The sequence below is a fragment of the Corvus cornix genome, chromosome 3 (genome assembly GCF_000738735.6).
Source record: "Corvus cornix cornix isolate S_Up_H32 chromosome 3, ASM73873v5, whole genome shotgun sequence".
Taxonomy (NCBI): domain Eukaryota; kingdom Metazoa; phylum Chordata; class Aves; order Passeriformes; family Corvidae; genus Corvus; species Corvus cornix.
Window position 1 is genome coordinate 6,328,550 of NC_047056.1, and position 23,128 is coordinate 6,351,677.

A 23,128-nucleotide genomic window follows, 5' to 3' on the forward strand; every position below is an offset into this window, starting at 1 on the left:
TTTTAAAAAAGATATTGTTAGGTTGTGTCCCAACTTATTTCACCTCGTATGCGCAGTGTGAATATGTTTCGACTTCAGGCACTAGCAGAATTTTAAATTTTTTTTTAAAAGCGCTTTTTGTCTTTTTTTTTAAGGTGTAGGTAGGTTGTCTCCCATCTTATTCCGGAGGTGAAATCATAAGTCTGGGCTGTACGAAGATGCTACAACTTCGGGCACTAACATGATTTCTAATTGGGGAGGGGGGGGTGAGGGATGTTGTTGGTCCGTTTCCCAAATCAATCCGCAGGTGAAATGCCAACTCTCCGCCGCTGCCGGGATCCCATGGCGGGGTGCGGGGGTCCACTCCAGAGCGGGGCGGCATTTTTGGGGCGCGAAACCCTCCCACAGGCGCCGCTCGCGGGGGCCGGGCACGCGGGGGGCGGGCCGGGGGCGGGGCCGCGCGCGCGCGCCTGAGGGGCGGGGCCGCGCGCGCGCGCCGGCGCGAGGAGGGGCCGCGCGCGCCGCCCCGGGAGCGCCCTCAGGTCAGTGCGGGGCGGGGGGCGCGCGGGGCCGCCCGCGAGGGCACGGCCGCGAGGGCACGGCCGCGCCCCTCCGGGATGTGGCCGCGGATCCCGCTCGCCTGCCGGGCTGCGGCGGTGCCGGCGGGGAATGGGCTCCCCGCGCCCCGTGGAGGCGCCGCCGTGAGGGGAGGGGAGGGGTGGGGCGGGGCGGCCGCACCTGAGCGCCGGCAGCGCCGCGGAACTCGCGGAGCGGGGGCGGTCGGTGAGGGGAGTGGAGCCGCCGGCTCTCCCGCACAAAGAGCCCCCCGGGCACGGCCTTTGCTTGGTCGGAGTCGCGGTGCGGGTCCGCGGGGGGTGTTGGTGCCCCCTCGGTCGCCTTTTGTGCAGCAGCGGGGTGGGTTCGCGGCGGTGCCGCTGGTGACCTGATGGAGTGGGCTCGGGAGGAGCCCCGGGACCCGGCTGTGGCCAGGCTGGAGCCTTCACCGGGACGCGTTCCGTTCTCTCAGCCCAAAAGTTGGGCTTTGGGGCTTTTTTCCTGCTTAAAGTAAAGCTTCTTTTATAAAAGAAGTATTTTAAGCATTAATTCAGTAAACTTTCCAGAGGCACAATAAATAGTTGTACCCGGTTTGGCATAAATACCACCTCCTTTCCCCACACTGTTGGCCGAACCTCCTGATGTTCCTGCGTCTGAAGGTTCAGTGGTTTCACGTAAAGGGCCCACACCTTTACAGTTCACCTTTTTTCCTGTTTGTTTTGAGAAAGCCACCTGTGAACTTCGAGCTTTATAAATCCAATTCATTGTGGTGTTTCCTGAGTGCCGAAGCATTTTGAAACAGGAGGGAGTAGCGGGTTGTTGTGAGTTAAAGTTTGAATTGAAGTTAAGATACCTGCGTGTTCCTGAACTGTGGTTACTAACATGTCTAATTCCACAGACTGTCTCATCTGAGAAGTGCTAATGCAGGTTTTTTTGCCGTGTTTTTAGTCCTCGTCATACTTTGTTTTCAGCATGTGATCTGTGTGTTAAATTTTAATCTGTGCCCTGGGTTTTTTGATTGCTTTTTGGAGAGAGGTAGTGCTTGGTTATAGGTGTACAATACTCTATTTGGCATTAGTTAACTTTTATGCCAGTGTTAGGCTCAAAATAGCTTTTATTTTAGTGAGAGAGAACTGTTCTCACTGTTTACTAAAGAGTGTATGTGCAGGATGTCACAGTGCCCAGTATCTGGGGTTTACTGGGTAATTTAGCTTTGCAAATCAAATCTCTTAGGGCCTTCATTTGAAATAAGTTCTGCAGGATTGCTAAAGTTGAACGTGGACTGCAGTACTTTCTTTTTTTTTTTTTCCCCTCTTAAATCCCCCACAGTAAGTACACTGGAGCTAACTGCACAATAACTTTCCTTGTGTTTCCCTGCCAGTGATCCTCAGCTCTGCCTCAGAGGAAACACCTTCCAGAAGCAGCATGGGATTCATTCAGCTTGCCCTTTAAGGCTGGGGGAAAAAATGCAAGTTGCAACAGTATTTTTATGTTTTGACCACTTGCTTGTTAGAGCTTGTGAGCAAATTTTTTTTTCCTAATTTACCAAACAGTTAGGATGAAAGCAGCAGTGCTAGGGTAGGCTCCATTAAAACAGAGGTCTGATGATGGTAGGCCATGTGTTATGCTGTCAGAAGAAATTTAGATCGCCTGTTGTAGAAACTTGTGCAAATGAGTTTTGCAGCAGAATATTGTTTATGCCCAGCATTAGCTTTCTCTGGTAATTCAAGAAGATTCTGCCCCGATACTGTCTCTGGTAACTCCTCAGGCTTCGCTGGCTGTTGTTCTGTTTTACAAATGTTCAGATACCTGAGCTGGTGTGGAAGCTCTGTTTTCTGAGGCACTCTGTAAATAAGTGATAAAGCAGCAGCTTCTATCTTAAAGGGCTGATAGACGAGGCAAAAGAGGGAAGTAAGAGATGGGAATCTCGGAAGGAAAAGATTAAAAGCTTTTTGTGGTGGAAGTTGTCATTGGTTGTGTTTTCTGCCATTAAGTTGAATTCCAATCACCCGCCTTGGTTACAAAAGCACTTTATGTATGTGTCAGAAAACTGAGCGGGGAAGCTTAAGTAAGACATCACTTCATTCAAATTTGCAAACTTCCCATTTTTGGGGCCTGGCTGTTCTGTTTTCTGATTCTGCTGCCCTCTATGAGTTTGATACCTCACCAAGCTGCCGTGAAAACCAAGCAAGTCCAGCGTCTGGAAAGTGTTTGCAGTTTAAAACACTGGGGAGCTGGTTGGCAGCCTGTGAGTATCTGCTGTCTGCCCTGGCTGTGTGGGGTGAAGAACGGCAGCAAACAGATTTGGAAGGTATCTTGAGACATCACCTTGTCCAGCCCTGTCACCTGTACCCCAAGATTACCTGATATCCTGAATAAATATTTCACTAGAGGATCATGTACTACATAAATACCAGGCTGAATGACTTGTTGATAACATCCTTCTGTGACAGGATATTTATGTACCAGGTTACTCCATAACCACCCTAGCTACATTTTCTCCTCTTCACAATTTAAAGGCAATTTAAAGGAATCATTTTCTTCAAAAAACTACATTCTCTGGAATTAGAGCTGTGTTGTCTCCTTACTTGGTTGCAAGGGTTTTCTGGGAGTATGAAATGAAAGCAGCTCTTCAGGCATGTTTGCTTGTCTGAGAGGTGTGAGGATTCCTTAGAGCTCTTTGCCTTTTACCTTTACACTTCTGTGAGACCAAAGTGATACTACCCCATGTATATCAAGAAAAAGTAAAGGTTTTCCTACTATATAAAAGTTCATAATACATAAAACTAATGAGTATTTGTGTTTGTCTTGTACAGTGCCTTAATTACGCTCTTCTGTTTGCTTACTTGCTGCTTCCTTAGTGTCTTTCTCTACTGCAGTTCTGACGTGTCACAGAGTTACTGTGAAGAAGAACATTTAAGATATCCTAACACTGATAGACAAATACATCTTAAGGCCCAAAAATATATTCTGAAACCAGAATTTGAGGAGTATGTATGTGTTTGTCTTGAAAATTCATGATGCAGTAGCTGCCATTCACTTCTAAAGAGGAGGAGAAACTGATGGAAATACTGAAGCATAACTGACTGCTAAGAAAGGCAAGTGTGACTGAAGTATTTGCAGCAAAGGAAAATAAATCTGATTTTCTAAAGTGGTGGATAAGATAAAAATTTGGGAACATCTTTATGTCCATGTGGATTCAAATAGAGGCTGTGTGCTGGGAGAGTCTGGAAACAAAGTTAAGGGCAAGTAATAAGATCCACTGCTTCTAATGCGTGGCAGAGGGAGAATCATTGAGGACAATGCAGTTTAATGGATGTTGTGTCTGGTTCCATTCCTTGAACTATTTGGAATAGGCTCAGGTTAGCAGCAATCGGTCTCTCATATCTAAAAATTCGGGTTAGTAAACAATTGTAAAAGCACTGCAAGAGTTGTTACTCATTTGTTTTAATTCTCACTTTTGGGAAGTGAGAGCCACTGTGGCTGAGAATGTCTTTCTTATCAAGTGCTTGGTTTGCCGATGTACTGACCTGTTCCTCTTTCACTGGCATGATTTTCCTCTTCTGTAATTTAAAACGCAGTGGGAACAAGAAGCTGTAGCAGACTTTTCCTGTTTAACATACGAATGCTGCTGGCCGTGATGCTCTGCTGTAAACACACAGGTTGCTGATCTGCTGTGGAGTTGTAAGCTGCATGTTCCCTAAGCTTGCCTAGATGTAAAACGGATTGGCATGATGTAGTTTTCCATGACAGTACCTAACCAAGCTTTCCAAAAGTCCCCTCTTGTTGCAGCGGGGATTACTGCAACAAGTATATATCAAACCAGGAGTCCCGTGGAAAGTGAAGTATATATGGGCAGATTCGTGGTAGATGTTTCAGAGATGTTTATTTCTCCAGCCGCATGGCCGGGGCTCTCTCAGGAGCCCCGCAGTCACAGGACCCGAGGGTCCTCGGCCACACCGGGGAACACAAACCAACCAATGGGGAATGAAGCTGACCAGGGGCAGGGAAACCCTGTGTCTCCCCCCCAGGGCCCATCTCCCAGGGCTACATGGCAGGGGAGGGACCCCAACACCCTCTGTTTCCCTTACCCTTGCTGAAGGTGCTGTTACTATGACAGTCCCAGGGGACTGAAGTGTGCAGGCCACAGAGCAGGTGTGGTTGTGCACTGTAGCAATATCCTCTCCCCCTCTTCTGTCCCACTGGGAACTTCAACACAGCGATCTGACATGGTGAATGTAGGTTACCTGCACATGGAAAATGTAGTCCTTGAGTTATACACCAACATAATCTACTGTGATGCAGTTCCCCTGTGGATACTCATGGAGTAGTTACTTCTGTTGCCATTGGTTCTCACAAGTGAGAACCTTCCTCTCTGAGGAAGGGTCTGTTTCCATCTGCATTTTGCAGACTTTCTGTGTGTAGGGGAACAAAGACATTTGGGAACTGCTGATGTGAAGGAGCAGGACCAGGCAGCTCACAGCCTGCCCCTCAGAGAGCCTGTATTAATTTAACTGTTCAGTTTGAAAATGATGGTTTCTGAGCCAAGTTAAAATTCGTATAAAGGTTTGTCTGCAGAGGCGAGATCTGTCTGCAAGATTGGAAGTTCTGTCTGTAGTCATCTGATCTGACCTCTCCCTTGAAGCAGGCAGCATGTGAGTGCTGATTGTAGTGATGGTTTTTCTGAAGTGCAGGAAGATCACTAGCTTCTTTCTCACAGGGCACTGAAGGATCATTAAATGCTAATGACTTTTGATTACTGTTGACCTTGGTCAATTTAGAATTAGTGACCTAGAGAGGAAAACCACTGTATCTCATTACCAATTTCCTGAGCTATCTGATCTTTCCTTTGTAAGTCAGTTTTGGTAAGAGGCAGAGTAGAATTAAAGTTGACCTTTGCCTTAGAAAAAGGGTTGAGTGCTTTCAGGTTTGCAATATCGTGTTTATAAATAAATAAATAAATAAATAAATGGCAGCCACTAAGAAAGAGCTTATTTTTTGACCCCACAGACTGTCAAGAGCAAAGCTCTACGTGAAATGAAGTGGACAAGCTCAAGTAGCCGTGATAGGGAACAAATGCATAATTTGTCTCTTTTAAATTAGTAGCAAAACAGTTTATCTCCTGTAACCTTGAACTGAATTCTCATTTTGTGGTTGCAGGTTTTCTGTTCTCAGAGTTCATTTATAATTCTTGGTTTTACTTTGAACTATCAAGAAACAAATTAATGCTCATAGAATGCATTGCAAATTCTGCACTGGGATATTTTCTACCTGCAGCTCCAAAACTATGATATTGAGGAATATGTCTTAGCAGGCTTGTAAAATCATATATTTTAGGTTGTAACGAAGCATTTGACATTATTTCTTTCCATATGCCCAGAAGAGAATATCTGTGGGGTAATTCACTGTAACGGGATCAAGTATATTTTTCGCTGCGGGTTGTTTAAGCCTTAACCTTCCTTCTCACAGTTGTGGTTTATATGGACTGTCATTCATGCAGCAGGCATGGTCTTGAAATCAGAATGAAAATACAAGAAAATTTTGAACATTTTTTTTCTCACTCTGATACATTAGCTGTATTTATTTTGGTCCATCAGGGAACAAAACCTTTAACTTTAAAAGAAAAAAACCCAGCATAGCAAAGTCTTTGGTGTTTGGGGCATAAATACAAAGTTATTCGACCTCTCACTGAGGTTAAATTGCAGGCTTTAAGCAGCTAAGCAAGAAAAGTAACAGGAAAAAATGAGAATAGGAGATGTTGCAGTTGACATAGGAACAGGTTTATGGAAAGTGACTTGAAATCCATACAAGGGAAGTTTATTTGCAAGTAAACATAGGACTAGATAGTATTCTTAAATACATTTTGTTTTGATTGCTTTTTCTCAAAATAGATATTGCTTAAAAAAACAAAACAAAATTATTTTGCAGGTACAAAAAGGACATGTTAAAAAGATTAAGGCTCCTTTGGTAGAGAGAGTAAAAACAAATGCCATGTGTAGCCTGTATGCTAGCAAAGACTACAAGAGTAAAAAATAACTGTGAATACTCATTCTTTAGGTTTCTATCTTGTGTAAGTTTGTGTTTACCTTTTGACTGGGCTGCTCAGGGCTTTCTACTTTTGTTTTCTTCAAAGCATTAAGGGCATTTAGTAAAAAAAATGGAAAAGCTATCTTAGTGGATTATGTTACGCAAAGTATCTAAATCCTCATAAACACTAAGCAGTCAGGAATATTTGGTAACAAGTATGCTGCTGGTGTAGCATGAGTTCTATGGAAAAATACAATTTAGCTATTTTGGACTTTGGTTTGAAGCTTCTAGTCTTGGTTCAAGATGCAATTCTACTCTGATACTATTCTACTCTTTCACGGCTCTTGGCTATTCTGGGAAGTAAATGCTATTTTTTTAGCATCTAATTTGGTTTCTTTGAGAGTCTTTACAATTTTGCCCATCTTTCTTCCTGCTTCTAGTAGTCTTTTTATTTTATTATTTTTCCATAGAAGACCTTACTGAGTAAGACTTCGTTGCCAGATTTTCCGTCCAGCAGACAGAAGTAGATGCCATCTTGGCTTCTTCCATCTTTCTTCTTCTGCCATTGAGAAACTTAGGAGAGAGGAGATTGGATGGTTTTGTCCACTGTAATGATTTTTTTTTTTTTTTTTTTTTTTTTTTTACTTGAGGAAATGAAGGGTAGAGCTATCAGTCCCCTTTCCAAATTGGTTTTTACAAACAGAACGGTTGGAATGGTGCTTGGGAAGGACTCTTCCAAGTGACTAAATAATTCATAGAGAGGTAAACAGAACAAGACACCACAGCTGTGTGGGTTGGGTTTAATGAGGTTTTCTGTTTGTTTATTTGGTTTTTGAACATGTATATTCAGTTTTTAAATGAGTGCTTAAAGTTCAATTCAGTGAGAACTAGCAGTGGGCAGACAGGTAGATTTGTTAAACAGTAACATTGTGTATTTATTTTGGTTAATCAAGATGTGTCATCTGAAATTTGTTTCCTTGTAAGGAGAAATTCAGAATTTAAACAATGTTAATAATGCATGGACATAGTAACTGCCAAAGAAGACGCTTGGCAACTTTACAGAAAAAGAAATGTATGCATTTCCTCATTGCTTACTAAGAATGCTTTCCTTTATTCATGATGTGGTTGTAACAAACAATTGGGAATTTTGATGAAAGCTTGTGTTTTATAGAATTGTCTAGCTCATGTTACGATATGAGGAACAGGCCTGTAAATGAGAGATGTAGAAAAACTCAATTTGTTAGAAGGAGAAAAAAGATAGAAACACTTTGGTATCCCTGCTATTGCAGCAGGAGAAACTGATGAAGTATGAGGAAGAATACTCCCATCAGCCCTGAAATTGATTTCCCTATTGGAAGTTACCTATAGAAAGGCATAATTACAGTAGTAACATACTATTAAAAGTTGTACCAGGAGCTGGGCTTTGCTGTGACGCCTGTGCCACACAATGGTATCAAGGTATATTATGTTCTTAAGGGATAAATGAAACTGGGATGGCACGTGTGTTGCACACACTTGGGTTTGAACAGCAAAATTGCTGCTTCAGTTCACAATGTTTAGTCAGGAACTGATTTCCAAGGGCTCATAACCTGCTCCTAATAATTTGAAAGGGACATGTAACTTGGTGTGTAGTATCTCAGACTGGGAATATAGTCCTTTGCTTAATTCTTCTCTTCTGGCATTTTGAATACCCATTAGGCCAGTGTTAAGATTTAAACATGGAATTTCCTACACGCTTTAACATGAAATATTCCTGGTCTGACTACTTTGCTTGTAAAATAAAAATTAATGTGCCTTTGAAAAACTGTATTTCCCTTTTTCTCAGTTGTATATATCAAGTTTAGTTCTGTTAATATATAATTAATGAAGAAAACTGAGACTTGCTGAGGAAGATTAGGAGTACATTGTAATAAGATTTCAGAAATGGCTAGATCTTTGGGTCAGAGAAGGTCAATTTCCTTGATCCTCTTATTAGAGGCAAACTGATCTAAACTGGGGATTTTGACTGGTCTTTCAACAGGCAGCAGTTCCTAGGTTGTTTTTACTGACTGCCAGCATATTGATTTCTAAATTCATTGACAGTATGTATATAGTAAAGGGAGAAAACACCGTTGTACAAAAATAAGTGGAAGCTGCTGCCAAAACAGAAAGAATAGTGAGTGAGAATAGCACTAATGCTTTGGGGGTTGTTTTTCCCATTTCACATCCATCTGATGATTAGTTTATGAGATTTAGTTGCTGAGATGATGAAGTGCAGTAGAAGGTGGTATGAACCTGTGAGATGTTTATAGTTTTTCATAGGAATTCTATTAAAATCTAAATCTATTTAGATTCTGTTCTGGAATCAGTGCTATTTTCCAGTTAGAGCAGACCAGATTTTGTTGGGTGGCTTAAGAGCAGGCAAAGATGGCAGTTTGGCTTCTTATTTACTGGGGTGGGCTTTTATCCTGTCATGCAGATCCTTCTTGTCTGCTGGGGTCTGTCTGACTTCTGAGTTCAGGCAGAACATGCTTCAGCTGCAGTTTTTCCCTCCTTTCCTTTCTTTTCCCAGAAAGTACAACGTGCTGTACATGTGTGGTGTGTTACAGAACTCAAAGGTTGGTGGGGATTCCTGTGGATTCTCATTTACTGTTTTTCCCACATGGATTTAACTGGTCAGTCTGTCCCTCATTATCACCTGTAGCCTCCCAGTGACCTTATCTGGTGTGTGTGTAAAATCTTTGGATTCTTCCTGGTCATTGGTTTGAAGAAATGTGCAGAGACCTTGATTTTTATATACTTTGGAAGTCTATAAAATGGATTTGTGGAACGACAATCAAATCTTCCAACCCCTGCTTTCACCTTCTGCCAACTGCAACACTGAGAACCAGATTTTCTGGAGTCTGTGGTTATCTATATCTTTAAGAGGTTCTTTAAGATTTCTTTCTTTTGAGATGTTTGTCCTGTGCAGTGGCACAAGGGTTATTTTTGTAACTAGAAGGGCTGGAAATTTACATAAGGAGAGTAAAAAAACTTAGGCAAACTCAACAAACTCAAATTCTGTGAAGGGAATACCTGCTGTGTTCATGGTATAAACTCAGCTGTGAGCAGTTATAAGATCCCATCTGTGGGATGAGTTTCTGCTCCTTTACTCCTCCTTTTCCCTCTCTACGGTTCAATATGGTTTAGGTTGTTAGTTTCCCTTTCTAATCAGACTGTTGCAGATAAAAAGAAAAAGCGGGGAGGAGACAGAAAAGGTTGCTAGAAATAATTTCTTTGGAAGTTACATAACCTCTCCTCAATGTATTTAGCAACGTGTCTCTGCCTTTCAGCTACACCAGGCATAACCCACCATCTTCCTTTAAAGCAGCAGTCAAGGAGATCTTGCACTAAGATTGTGAAATGTAGCAGCTGAGGCACGGACATGTCTTCTTCTGTTTCCCCCTTCCATGAGTAGTGCCTTCAGACAGAGAGGGCAGATGTGTCTGGGAATGGCATCATCTCCAACCACTGCAGCAAAGCCTCCAGATGGCTGGGGCACACAGTTAGTGCTTCTTGTGGAGCATGTCCCAAGGAGGCCTGGTAATCTTTGAAATACCTGCACACTCTCAGGTTAAAGACATCCTGAGTGTGTGTCACGAAGCCACAGCTGTGATTCAAGCAGTTGGGATGGAGATTGAATAAATGGCCTGAGTAATCAGTGGCAGATTTGTCAGGGGCTTCAACAACATTCTTCATCAACCTTTTCTCACTTTAATTTCCCTGCTGTATTGTTGTCCAGCAAAACTAATTATGGCAAAATGTGGCTAAATTAGTTTTGAAAGCAGAGGAGTTTTTTCTTTAAAACTGAAAGTAAGTCTGAAATAATATTTTAATTATCTGCTTCCCGGTATTTTAAGGTGTGATATGTTGACTCCTCATATCAAGTATATTTTATTTCCCTGCTTTTGTTTTTAAGTGGATATGCTTGCTTGGTGGTTTTTCTATACACTTGACCTGCTGTTAAAGAAATCTGATCTAAGTTTAAGTTCTGAGTAAACTAATGACTGAAAATTAGACTTCTTTTTTATTTAAGTGGTTTGGTTGGCATAGCTTATATCCTGTTTATTTCAGAAAGTATTTGTGTAAAATTGGACTGTGTTTGCATCTCAAGGAGTGTTTTTTGCCCAAGACTCTCTAAATCATTCAGACTTTTTCATTTAATGCTTTGAAATATTGATTAAATATATTCACTCTGGTTTGCTTTAATCTGATTGCACATCTAGAAGTTTTCTTCTGATGTGGTGCAGCCGTGTCTGGTGTAAGCTGGCTTAATTAGCACTGCTTATTGATTTGGGACCCCTGTCAAAGGCTGTTATGTTATCTGGAAACATAAGGAGTTAAAGCTGAAGCTGTGACCTCATCCCTGTTCATGTTACACTGGAGTAGAAGCTGCGCTGAAAGGGATTGTTTGGCTGCATCGCTGTCTGTGCTGCTGCTGCTCGATTGCTTTAATTCGGTTCTGATATCTGTCACACACTTGCTGAACAACTCTCACAGGAGGGATTTGTGGGAACGCTAGAGGCAAAGGAAGCTGTGCTAATATCGAACGCCCGTGGAAATAGTTCCCACGGCAATAGACTCAGATAGATCTTTCTACCTGATTTCAACTTCTTGTTGCTTCCCCTGTGAAAATTGAAGCGGCACGGAGGAGAGCTCACAGACACGCGCACACACGCACGCACACTCTCCTGGCCAGCCGCGCGCTTACGCAACGGCGTGTGCCATTTATTCCTTAATTGCCTCGGCTGCGTGGGAGCTGCGGGAGCGCCGCTGCGGCTCGAGCGCGGGAGCGGCGCGGGCTGCCAGAGGTGTCACTGTGCGCGAGCCGCTCTCGGCGGCTGCAGCCATTGGCTCCGCGCTGCCGCTCCGGCCGCACGGCCGCCAGCCCCGCACGGCCGCCAGCCCCACACGGCCGCCAGCCCCGCACGGCCGCCAGCCCCGCACGGCCGCCAGCCCCGCACGGCCGCCAGCCCCGCTCCGCGGCCAGCCCCGCTCCGCGGCCAGCCCCACACGGCTGCCAGCCCCACACGGCTGCCAGCCCCACACGGCTGCCAGCCCCGCTCGGCTACCAGCCCCGCTCCGCCGCCGGCCCCGCTCCGCCGCCAGCCCTGCCCGCGCAACTTCGGCTCGCCGGCAGCCTGGCGCTGCCGCCGTGCGCTCCTCCTGCCCTCTGCCCGGCGCGTAGCGCTGCCAGGCGGCTCCTGATCGGGAAAGCTGGAAAGAAGGAAAGCTGGCTGGAATGATGGGGATGTATTTAACGATTCGAGTTCTGGATCAAACTTAAAGTCAGTTTCTTGCTCGGTGCGCTGGAAAGGTCACCTTGTCTTGCTGGAAAAGAAGAAAACTCTCAGCTCTGCTGCTTTTGGTGTAACAGCTTCCACGTGCATTCCTAAATGTTCCTAACTAGTTAGGCTGTCAGGCTTTACACACGAGTATACTCATGGTAGATGAGAAAGGAAAGAACATGAAATGTCTCACCTTCTTCTTGATGCTTCCAGAGACGGTCAAGAACAGGTCTAAGAAGAGCTCTAAGAAAGGAAATAGCAGCGGCAGTAGCAACAGCAAATTGCCTCCAGTTTGCTATGAAATCATTACCTTGAAGACCAAAAAGAAGAAGAAGATGGCTGCTGATATTTTTCCCCGAAAGAAACCAGCTAACACTAATACAACTGCTGTCCAGCAGTACCATCAGCAAAATCTCAATAACAACAACACTATTCCTGCACCTAATTGGCAAGGACTTTATCCAACCATCAGAGAGAGGTAAGTTCAGGGCAGTTTTTTTGGTGTTTGAATGGAGAGGTGAAAAGTAGCAAAATGTCCAGAATGCATTTATTTGCTGAGGAAAACACTGTTATATTTTATTTGGGCTTTTTGTCTCCCTGTATGTGTGCATGAAATAAGAGTTTTGGTAATGGAAAAATATTTTAATATCTCTTTTCCAGACAGTGCATTTATTTCAGTAAATAAAAATGTTGCTGAAAGCTGCAGCATACCCGTAAAGATTTGCTTTTAGACCTCAGTGGGGATTTTCAGTGATACATGCGCTGGACTTTGATTTCCGCTTCTTGGAAAGTTCTCGGAAGTTTGGGGGTTGGTTTTATTGCACACACACCCCCCACACATGCTTTTTCCTCCTTAGTATTTTCTCTGGTATATTTATGCGATGATGTGTAAAGTAGCTTGAAGCAAAGTGTGACTGGCTTCTCTTTGCTAACAAGCAACTTGAAGTTGCTAAGAAATTAAATTTCATGGGTCTGGGGCATGCAGAGAGTTCCTGGGTGCCACAAATTAACATGCTACCTCTGTTTGTAGAAATGCAGTGATGTTCAACAATGACTTGATGGCAGATGTTCATTTTGTGGTCGGGCCACCAGGTGGGACCCAGCGGCTGCCGGGACACAAAGTAAGCAACAGCTGCACGATCTGCTCGGGCAGGGAGAGCCAGAGAGAGCTCCCACGGCTATGCCGGGACAGAGCGTGGGAGGCTCGGCTCTTCTGGGACAGGCAGCAGTCTGTATCTGAAAAGGCCACATGCAGTGGGATAATCCATCCCTGGCTTTTCTTTGTGTTTTCAGTTAAACAGTACATTTGTTGGGCTAGGGCAGTAAAGTTAGGAATACTGCTTTGTGCTGTTGATTAATATTGCTCTTGAGATTTTCTAGAAATAGTTCACTTCTGCAGTGGAGATGAGCGTTTTCCAGTAGCTAATGCATGTATGCCCAGGAGAGTAAAACACAAGGAAAATGTGTAATTTGTTCCTAACTTGGACTACATTTCTTACTGAAGTGTGCCTGTAGAGCCTGTCAGTGCAGCCCAGTATGCTCAGAGTGGCTCTCCCACATTGTTTGTGTTGGCAGTGTTTTCAGTTCAAAGCATGAAATAAGGTTTCCCTTTCTCAACAGTACGTCCTGGCTGTTGGGAGCTCTGTATTCCACGCGATGTTTTACGGAGAGCTTGCTGAGGACAAAGATGAAATCCGTATACCAGATGTTGAGCCTGCTGCTTTTCTTGCAATGCTGAAGTAAGCATCATTCATCTGCTGGATATGTTTCCCTGTCTGATGTATACATACGCTGCCAATGTCATAGCTGAAGTATTAGACTTGCATATAAACAGAAAGAAAGCAGTCGCTTAAAATGTTCCTCTTTTTGTGTTTTAAACTTTCCCCTCATTTTGCTCTCCCCTAGACTAATGTAGGCAGCTGTAAATAATGACTTTGACAGGGGATCTTTGGGCACATTGTGTACTGTAATGCCTATCGATCTGATTTGTCACTACACGTTACACAAAGGAATGGAGTTACTAAAAAGATTTGTCAGCTGTAACAAAAAAAACCCAAACCAACTGTTCTACTTTGCAAGCATAGTGTAAAGTTAAAAATACATGCACAAAGCCCCCTCAAACCCAGTAAATTTCTGGGTTTGTAGATTGACATTGTTCCAGTTCTTTTAGAAACCTGCAGTATGCAGGTCTTGTCTTAGAAAAATGACCCTAAGTTATTCAATATAGCCCCTGAAAAATAAATTTCTCCTCATGTATCATATTGATGCATTTGGAAAGTGATAAAAAGCCTGTTTACATGAATAGGGGATTTTATCTAACAAGGAAAACTAGTCAGTTTACATGATCATTATTTTCCTTCTTGCAAACTGCGTAAGAAATGCTGTCTTTTCCTAAATGGGCATAATGAAGCAGCTTCCCTGCCGAATTGTCCTTGAATGTATCTATAAACTGATTGTCAAAGAGAAATGCCCTATCACAGAAATGCTATGGCTTTGAGGATTTTTTTTTCCTTCAGTTTAAATAAATGCCATTGCTTTCTTTTACAGAAAATACATCAGTATCTGATCGTGATCCTTTTAATATGCTGCAGGTTTTCTTGCATGTAATGATATAATCACTAGCTAGCAATTTATTGTATTTCATAGATTGTTTTGATTAGCTTGTGATTACAGAACAGTTTCTTTTTCTTTTTTTGCATTTCAGTGGCACCATAGATGAACATTCAAACTTGCATATAGAGTTTTTTAGGTTATCATCAACATCAGGAATGTCCTGTGCAAATATCAGTAACTGCTAGGAAGAGCTCAACAGATGTTCTATAGACTTGAAAAATAAAGTTAAGATATGACATTATGTAGGGAGGTGTGTTATGGATCTTTACTTTGGGCCCTTTTGGTTTTGTGGCAGAGCTCAGACTTATGCTTTACTTTCATGCTGAATTTTGCAAATCACAAATACAAGATACTTGGATTCTTCCAAGCCCCTCCCTTTCTTTTTGAACAGCAATTCTATTTCACTGTGACTAAACATGATGTGCCATATAAAAACAATGCTTTCTGAATTTATCATTAAGAAATGCGTGCAGAAAGCAAGCCTAGAAAAGAGTGTATCAATACTGACATCTAGGTCTTGGCATGTTATTTAGCCCATGGCAATTTAGGAAACTATCTATGGGAGCATGACCAGAACCATGGGATTCATCACCGTCCCAGCTTTTGTTGAAAAAACCCAAAAGACCAGAAAAAGTCTGTGGGCTGTGTGGCTGTTGAGGTAACCTTGCCAGTGATGCAGCGTGCCTGAGGCTGCAGAGTGCTCCAGTGCAGCCGTGGTGGTGCAGGGAAGGCACAGGGATGGTGCTCAGCAGTGCAGCGTCCCCTCGCTACAGGATCCACTGCACATGGAGCTTAGGGGCAGCCACCATCCCCCTTCACTCCTCTCCCTCTGGGAAATCATCCCTGTGAGTGTCGCTTGCAACTGCTGTGAGCTGTGGATGGCAGAAGGCTCATGATACTGTTGCTACAGAGGGAAAGACTCTATCCCAAAGCAGCCTCTCCTTCATATGCTTCTTTCCACATCATAAACTTTATCAGAAAATACATTGAGTTTGGGTTTTTTGGTTTTGACATCTTGCTGGGTTTTGTTTTGTTTTGTTTTTTTTCTTTTTTCTTGGGCCAATGAATAGCATAAATAGCATAATTTTTTTGGTGTGTTTTATTACACAGTGGGCACTCTGACAACAAACAAGGTATTGCCAGGTGTAATACGGGAAACACCATGACTGGTAGATACTAATTATTCTCCCAGTAAAACTGCTTTGACTGTTCTCTACAGTTTTAAAAACAGGGTTAAACTTACAGTCTAGTTGTCAAACTGAACTGGTGCTTTAATGTATTATATCTTATCTCAGTCTTGACTGTTCAAGTTAGAACTGTGATCTCATCCCAGGCTGAATGTGTTACTAAACCATCAAACCCCGTGCTCTGACAGAATCCTCTGTTTGAGAACAGGGTGAAACTGGAATATCAGTAACCGCAGACCAGAGTCAAGGTGCATTGGCAGAGGGACAGGTGTGGAGTATTGCTGACAGCCGATCTGTGCTGTGTCTGCTGTACATCAGTGATATTAGTTCTTGATTTTCAGGAATATTAAAATAGCAACTTTTGTACTGTTTCGATTTAAAACAGATGTCATCACTCTCTGCTGTACTAGCAGGCAAAGAGAAGTAATGGAAGGGAGGAAAGAGTTGGAGAGCAATGAGGACAATCATAAAAACAAATTAATTGAATGGAATTTTTTGGGCGGTAAAGGGGCTACGCCTGTAACCATTGATATAGAGATGTGCTCTTTGGTTTTACAAATAAGCTGAAACCAAGTAGTAAAGACTAAAAATAGGCTTGGCTCTGTGTAAGTTTTCTTTTTCTCTGTAACCTCTTAGATTTTATATTGCTGGAGCAGTATCCCCTCTGTGTGTGTTTTCCAAGTGTGGCATGGAGGATACTATCTTACAGCTGCAAAAATACAAATAGTTATTTACATCTATAATCAGACCAGTGTAGGTACTAATTTCTCTTTATAGGCACATCTGTTCTGCAGAAAACTCACTGTGTAGGGAAACCTGCTAACTAGAAAATTTTAATTAGTACAGGGTTCCATACAACTTTAGCTTTTCTGGAGGAAGACTCTTTTATCAGCCATAACCATCAAGACTTGCTTATCCCTGTGAAGAGTGAAATTGCATTTGGCATGGTTTTAGCACATTGCATTCACCAGCTGCAAATGGGGCCCTGAAGCATGAGATATTGAAAAGAACAAACTGTACAATGCTTCATTTCTCTGAGCAATGAATCCCAGCAGTTTAGTCACATAAATAGAATTTCACCTTCATCTCTTCCACCACGCTACCATAGCAGTAAAGCTTTTTTCATCCTTATGCAGTGAGACTGAGTGAAAATGCTGTGCTGGTTGAGGTAGGATGTTGTGAGCATTAAAAACCTGAAATGTTCCATTTCCTATATGCTTCATCACCCTTTAAAAAAAACAAGCAAAAACATGAGCCCAAACAAAAAAGCCACCTCCTAAAAAAACCCAATCCAGTAGTTACAGAAATGGATAGCACCTCATATACTTGAGTAGCATTTCTCTTCTTAGATTACCTAGTTACCTTCTACAAACTTGTTACCATTCCTGATTTTGTGCATACGCCTCAGTAAACCACGGTTCACGGTCAGGGGACATGCAGTCCGGGGACTCTCGGTAACACATGCTCCAGACTCCTGTGGTAGCTGAGTGAGGCAGGAGTTCCTGCCTGGGGCCTCTCATCAGCCAAGGCCTCTGTGGAAGGAGCACAGAGCTGCAGGGGCCACAGTTTTTAAACAATTGTCTCATAGCATGTACCCCAAATGGGGAGTTGGATTCACCTTAGATTTAAGCCCGTTCTCTTCCATGGTCTTAAGTGCGGAATGTTTTTTGTACTTTCTTTCTGGATTTAATCAATACTCACCAAAAGCATTGCTTCGTTTTAATGTGGAGCCATTTAAATATTCTTTGTTTATGATTTTTTGTGAGTTTGTTGTTGACAAACTCTGGTTTTGCATTAAGCAGCAGGATTACACCCGTGTGCTTTATTTCAGGTACATCTATTGTGATGAGATCGATTTGGCTGCAGACACTGTCCTGGCCACTCTTTATGCTGCCAAGAAGTACATTGTTCCTCACCTGGCCCGCGCCTGCGTCAACTTCCTCGAGACGAGTCTGAGTGCAAAGAATGCCTGTGTGCTGCTCTCCCAGAGCTGCTTATTCGAGGAACCTGACCTGACCCAGCGCTGCTGGGAAGTGATTGATGCCCAAGCTGAGCTCGCTTTGAAGTCTGAGGGGTTCTGTGACATTGATTTTCAGACACTTGAAAGCATTCTCCGAAGGGAGACTCTGAATGCCAAAGAAATTGTTGTTTTTGAGGCAGCTCTGAACTGGGCTGAAGTGGAGTGCCAGCGCCAAGAGCTGACGGCCACCATAGAGAACAAGCGCAAGGTGCTGGGCAAGGCTCTCTACCTGATCCGCATCCCTACCATGGCCCTCGACGACTTTGCCAACGGTGCTGCTCAGTCCGGGATCCTGACTCTCAACGAAACCAATGACATCTTCCTGTGGTACACGGCTGCCAAAAAGCCGGAGCTGCAGTTTGTCAGCAAGCCCCGGAAAGGCCTTGTCCCTCAGCGCTGCCACCGCTTCCAGTCCTGCGCTTACCGCAGCAACCAGTGGCGCTACCGGGGCCGCTGTGATAGCATCCAGTTTGCTGTTGATAAGAGAGTGTTTATTGCTGGCTTTGGGCTCTACGGCTCCAGCTGTGGGTCGGCAGAGTACAGTGCCAAGATTGAACTGAAGCGACAAGGGGTTATCCTGGGCCAGAACTTGAGTAAATACTTCTCGGATGGTTCTAGTAACACTTTTCCTGTGTGGTTTGAATATCCAGTGCAGATTGAGCCTGACACCTTTTACACAGCAAGCGTGATTCTGGATGGTAATGAACTCAGCTATTTTGGACAAGAAGGAATGACAGAAGTTCAGTGTGGGAAGGTGACTGTTCAGTTTCAGTGTTCCTCGGACAGTACAAATGGCACGGGGGTACAGGGAGGGCAAATTCCCGAACTCATATTTTATGCTTGAATGGGAGTGTGTGGCTGCAAAGCATTTTGCTATGAAGAACCTGTCTGGTTCAGGCCTACTGACACTTAGCTTTTTATCTGCAGATATGTGATCAGTACAGGGAATATGTAACTAAATGCTGTGGGCAAGTTCCTGGCTTGCTGTACTTGTAGCATCGTTGGTGATTAAGTGTAGTATTTAAACTGGAAGCTCTTAGAAACAAGCGAGTTTTAAAGGCTTTTTAAGAGGGGTGCCTGTTTGCTGGTGATGCTGACCCTTTCTTTGATGCACCTGTGAATCACCAGAGGATGTCCCCCTCTTGTATCTCACTAAACATTGTCTTCATTGATCTGTTTTCTCTTTCTCCATTTTCTGCTTTCTGCTTGTATTGGGGAGGTAGGGATAGAAAATGAAGAGCTTTGTTTTATAGCTCTCTCCGCTGTCTGCTCTGCAGACTTTGGAGATTCCAGTAAACCAAGCTGCTTTTGACAACAGGGGCTGAAAGAAGTCCTTCAGTTATAAGCAGAAAAAGCGCAAGTTTAAACCTTTATCCTGTGAGATTCTCCTGCAGCCATTTGTTTGGGATGGCTCCAGGGGAATATGGGGAGAAGGAAGCATCTTTGAGGAAGCTCCAGGGCATGCTGACCATGTCCCCAGTGCATGGACATGCTCACAGTGAGGAAGGGATGTAGGCTTGGCTAGTTACCCTTGGAGTTCATTTTCTAGGAATCCCACCATGAAGGTGAGGAAGTACTTGCACGTGTTCAAATTGTATATGCAGCTCTTGAAACTCTACTCCCATGACCCAGCTTTGGCTATGTCAGACTTGATCTCTTTAAATGGCACTTCTCTGAACCCTTGCTAAATAAATGGGAATTAATATCAATCATCTGATGCAGGATAATTTTTTGTTTGTTTTGGGTGGCTTGTTTTTCTTCCTAAAAAACATGGTAGAGGCAGATTTTAGACGAACAAAAGAATGTATCAATCTTGACTTCGATTTTTTTCTGTAATATGAGGGGGTTTTTTTCTTTTTATTACCAGTTGAAATTTAGACAAAGACAGAAGATTCTCAGCTGTGGTCATACTACACTTAGTGTATGTTATCAGATAGCAGTGAGGGGGAAGAAGTCTCCTCTAATGTGTTATTGTTGGAGCTCTTGCAACTGCTTATGGTTACACATCAATCAGAGGATTATGTGGTATGGAACCTTTTCCTTGCCTGAGTTTTTTTCCCCCCAAACTTCCTGTTACATGTCTGTACCATTTTTGCAAAAGTATGAGGGATACTCCTTGTATGAGGGAAGGAAACCAGTATAAATAAGAACTACAGGTACTACTTAAACATAAGAAAATCCTTCATCACTGCACTGGGACAGTTGTTCCTCAAAGGCTACGCTGCCCATTGTAAAGCATCTCATTCTTGCTTCACCTCCGAAGTGGGTTCTGTTTGTTGCGTACGTTTTAACAAAATGAGAGGACCAAATGATTCTTTAGACTGGCTGAAGATTAATGTTACAGTATATCAGCACATTAACGTAGCATAACCCTAAATTCACTTGTCAGTTCTGTAATAAAAATGTTTTTCTCATATGATTTCTTACCAGTTTAATACTATTACTCTAAGTGTTGCTTGACGGTTGGAATACTGGCCCGTGGCCATCGGAAAGTGCCAATACATCTTTGCAGTGTCCAAAATACCATCTGAAGTAAGGAAAACTGGAGTGTAGTCATCAAACACTTTATGGCCAAAGCCCAGATCTTCTTTCTAGGTAATGAAAAGAGAGCCAGGTAAAAAAGTACCCTGCAGGATTTATGCCTTTCACCCATCTTAGCGTTTAATGTTTTATATACACACATACATGTGTGTGTAAGCAGTGCTCTTTCTGAAATGTAAACACCCTCAAAATACATAGAAAAAGGTTTTGTTTTTTGTAACAGATGTACATAATCCAGACTGCTCGTGAAATCTAAACAGAATGCTCCATGGAAAACTCCCAGAGAGAGATTTAAAAAAACCTCTAGTTATTTATATTTAGATCTGCAGCTGAAAATAGGCAAGAGTATAAATGGTATGGAGTGGAGAAAGAGTTGCTGAAGAGATCGTAAAAAAGAATCTGAGATTGTGATGAGGTAATGGTCATTTACTTTTAGACAACATCTGAGCGGCAGTTCCATTTATTTAGATAAATTTCAAAGCAGAGAAAGATGCTAATCAGCTGATTAAGTTTTCTTACAGCAAGTGGCTGATGCAGATGTAATTACACTGAGTGATGATCAGATTGACAAGTTGTGGTAGCAAGCTGCATTCCAATTTGGTTGGTAAAAAACCCATGTGCCACAGCTGGTGGGACAAGTCAGAGAGTGCTGCGTTGGTGTAACTAGTCTCGGGTTCTCAGTTTTAATTTATTCTTTGTTTTGACTTACCTGCAAACAAAGGTGACGTATCTGCTATGTTCACTGGCTGGAAGAGAAGTTCAGAGATCAGAATACTCTGTAGCTGTAATACGTAGAAAATGAGCTGTTACTTAATTATTGTTCTTATTTGATTCTTTTACAAAGTCTTTTTGATGAAGTAGGATGAAAACAGCCTCTAGCTTAATTCCTCTGAGTCCATTCCAGGTTTTAGGAGCTGGTGCAGGGAAAGGTTTCCAGTGTGGGTCATCAAACAAAGGCACCCAAAACACCTTTTGATGGTCACAGTGTGACTTGCTTCTGAGCACTTCGTGATGCTAACAAGTACTGGGATGTAAGAAGGTGAGCGGTGCCACTCACCTTAGGACATCAGAGCACTTGAGTAGGTGTCTGAATGTGGATTTGGTCGGTTTAGCAGAAGCATCCAAGCTTGAATACATTGATTGACATTTCGCAAGCATCAGCCATATCAGCCTGAAATGTAAACGTCATGTCGATAGAGATCACCTCGCAGATTCTGTCTAAACTGTTCCTGGCTGTGTTTGCTACTTGTATCTTTGATCTGCTGGTGAGAGGAATCTGTGATAAGAGAGTATAATGTAATATACTTTCTGCATATCTAAAATAGTATTTAAGTAAACATTTTAATTTCTACACACTTATTGCACTGAACTGGTTTGGGTTTTGTTTTTTTGTTGTGATAAACTCGGCTCACTTCAGGTCCCAGCACCCATTTGTGCTGAAGCAGTGTTTGACCTTAGCAGGCTTACAGCATTATTTATAAAGGACAGATATATATAAATATATGAAGTACCTCATGTTGAATGTTATTGTACTGTATCTTTAATGTCACAGTGCAGATCTTGTTGGACTCATGAATGTGTATAATCGCGTTAAACATAAAAATAAAAATGATTCTTAAATGGTTGTTTCCTGCAGTATCTTTGAAGCATGAGCTGTGAAAGCCCTTAGTTATCTCTTTTAATAGTTCCTATTGTTGTACAGTTGTGCAGGGATATTTGTTGAGCTTATGTATTCAGAGATCTTTTGATCCCCAAAGAAGCAAAAGTCTGAAGAAAAAACAAGGAAGAACAATGAAAATGTTAATCAGTTACATTGTAAAAAGGCTGACGATTAAGCTAATGAGCTAGAGTGAATGAATTCATTTATGTGCTTTATGAAAGACCTTGTCTACTAGCATTAATATTTTCATGTTCTATTAATATTATTAAGCATGTGGAGATGAAGGGGGAGGGTCTCTTGTTTATTCTAAAAGACAGTTGGCACGGGAAAGGCCATGCTTTTCAGTCTCTGATGGATCAGAAAGGACATGGTTAGTGCCAAGAGGCTGTTCTCTGCTGAAAAGTTAATTATATAATAGTATTCAGAATTCTGAGTATTAACAATTTTCTTCCAGGAGATTTGAGACTTCATTTTAAATACTTTTAAGGTCAGTGAAGCTGAAGCCCCACTTCCATGATGTCCGTGTCCAAGGCCTTTCATATATTACTGGCTAATGATAAAAAATACTCTGTAGTCTGATAGAGAGATATGGAAATTTGAGGAAGTTACCCCAGAAAAAATCAATACCTTCATAGTTCATCCAAAATTCTGATTGAAGGATGTTTACAGGCATCAAACTTGCCACTTTTGGTAAGTTGTTTTTCTAGAATTGTTACTTCACTACTTGGCACCACACTGCTCCATTCTTGATCCAAGTTCTCTTACGTGCCCAACGCTTCTCATGTGGAACTGGCTTAAAGCAGGAACTGTCCTATGCCTTGTCCTGTACTAATGCCACCAGCTCTTAAATGCATGGTAGATACCGGTGTGATTTGGTGCAGCAAGGACCACACTGGCAGCAGCAGCCTAGCTTGGTGTAGCAGAAGAGATTGCTGCTGCTGCTGGCAGCCTTGGATGCTTTGGTAAACAGGCCAGAACTAAGTGGACAAGACGAATAAAGGATGGCCTGTCTCATCCAAAGGGCCATTCATTCTCTTTTGCTTCTGCCTGAAATATGACAGAAGTGATAGAACACTTGCTTTGGAAATTGATTTTAGGGAGAGCAGTGTCAGTCTCATGCACTGTGTTTGGTGAGGCAGAGAATCACATGTGTATTTGTGCCAGAAAAAAAAGGAGTTTGAAGTGGAAGGAAAAAGTGCTGGGATGTTTCTGGGCTTGGGAGGAATTAGACTCCAAGAGG

The 23,128-nt window shown here is 42.7% G+C and overlaps 1 protein-coding gene across 2 annotated transcripts; it reads left to right on the top strand.

Moving 5' to 3' along the window:
* The first annotated feature begins 477 nt into the window (after positions 1 to 477).
* On the top strand, positions 478 to 21,853 carry BTBD3 (BTB domain containing 3). 2 transcript variants are annotated; one of them, XM_039568944.1, is made up of 5 exons: positions 478 to 521; positions 12,081 to 12,345; positions 12,898 to 12,988; positions 13,488 to 13,606; positions 17,499 to 21,853. In XM_039568944.1, the coding sequence occupies exons 2-5, from the start codon at positions 12,203 to 12,205 to the stop codon at positions 18,529 to 18,531; spliced, it is 1,386 nt and encodes a 461-aa protein (XP_039424878.1). In that variant the 5' UTR covers positions 478 to 521; positions 12,081 to 12,202; the 3' UTR covers positions 18,532 to 21,853. The 2 variants fall into 2 exon arrangements, with proteins under 2 accessions (XP_039424878.1, XP_010401354.1); XM_010403052.4 differs by lacking the exon at positions 478 to 521 and having other exon boundaries at positions 11,644 to 12,345.
* The last annotated feature ends 1,275 nt before the right edge of the window (positions 21,854 to 23,128 follow it).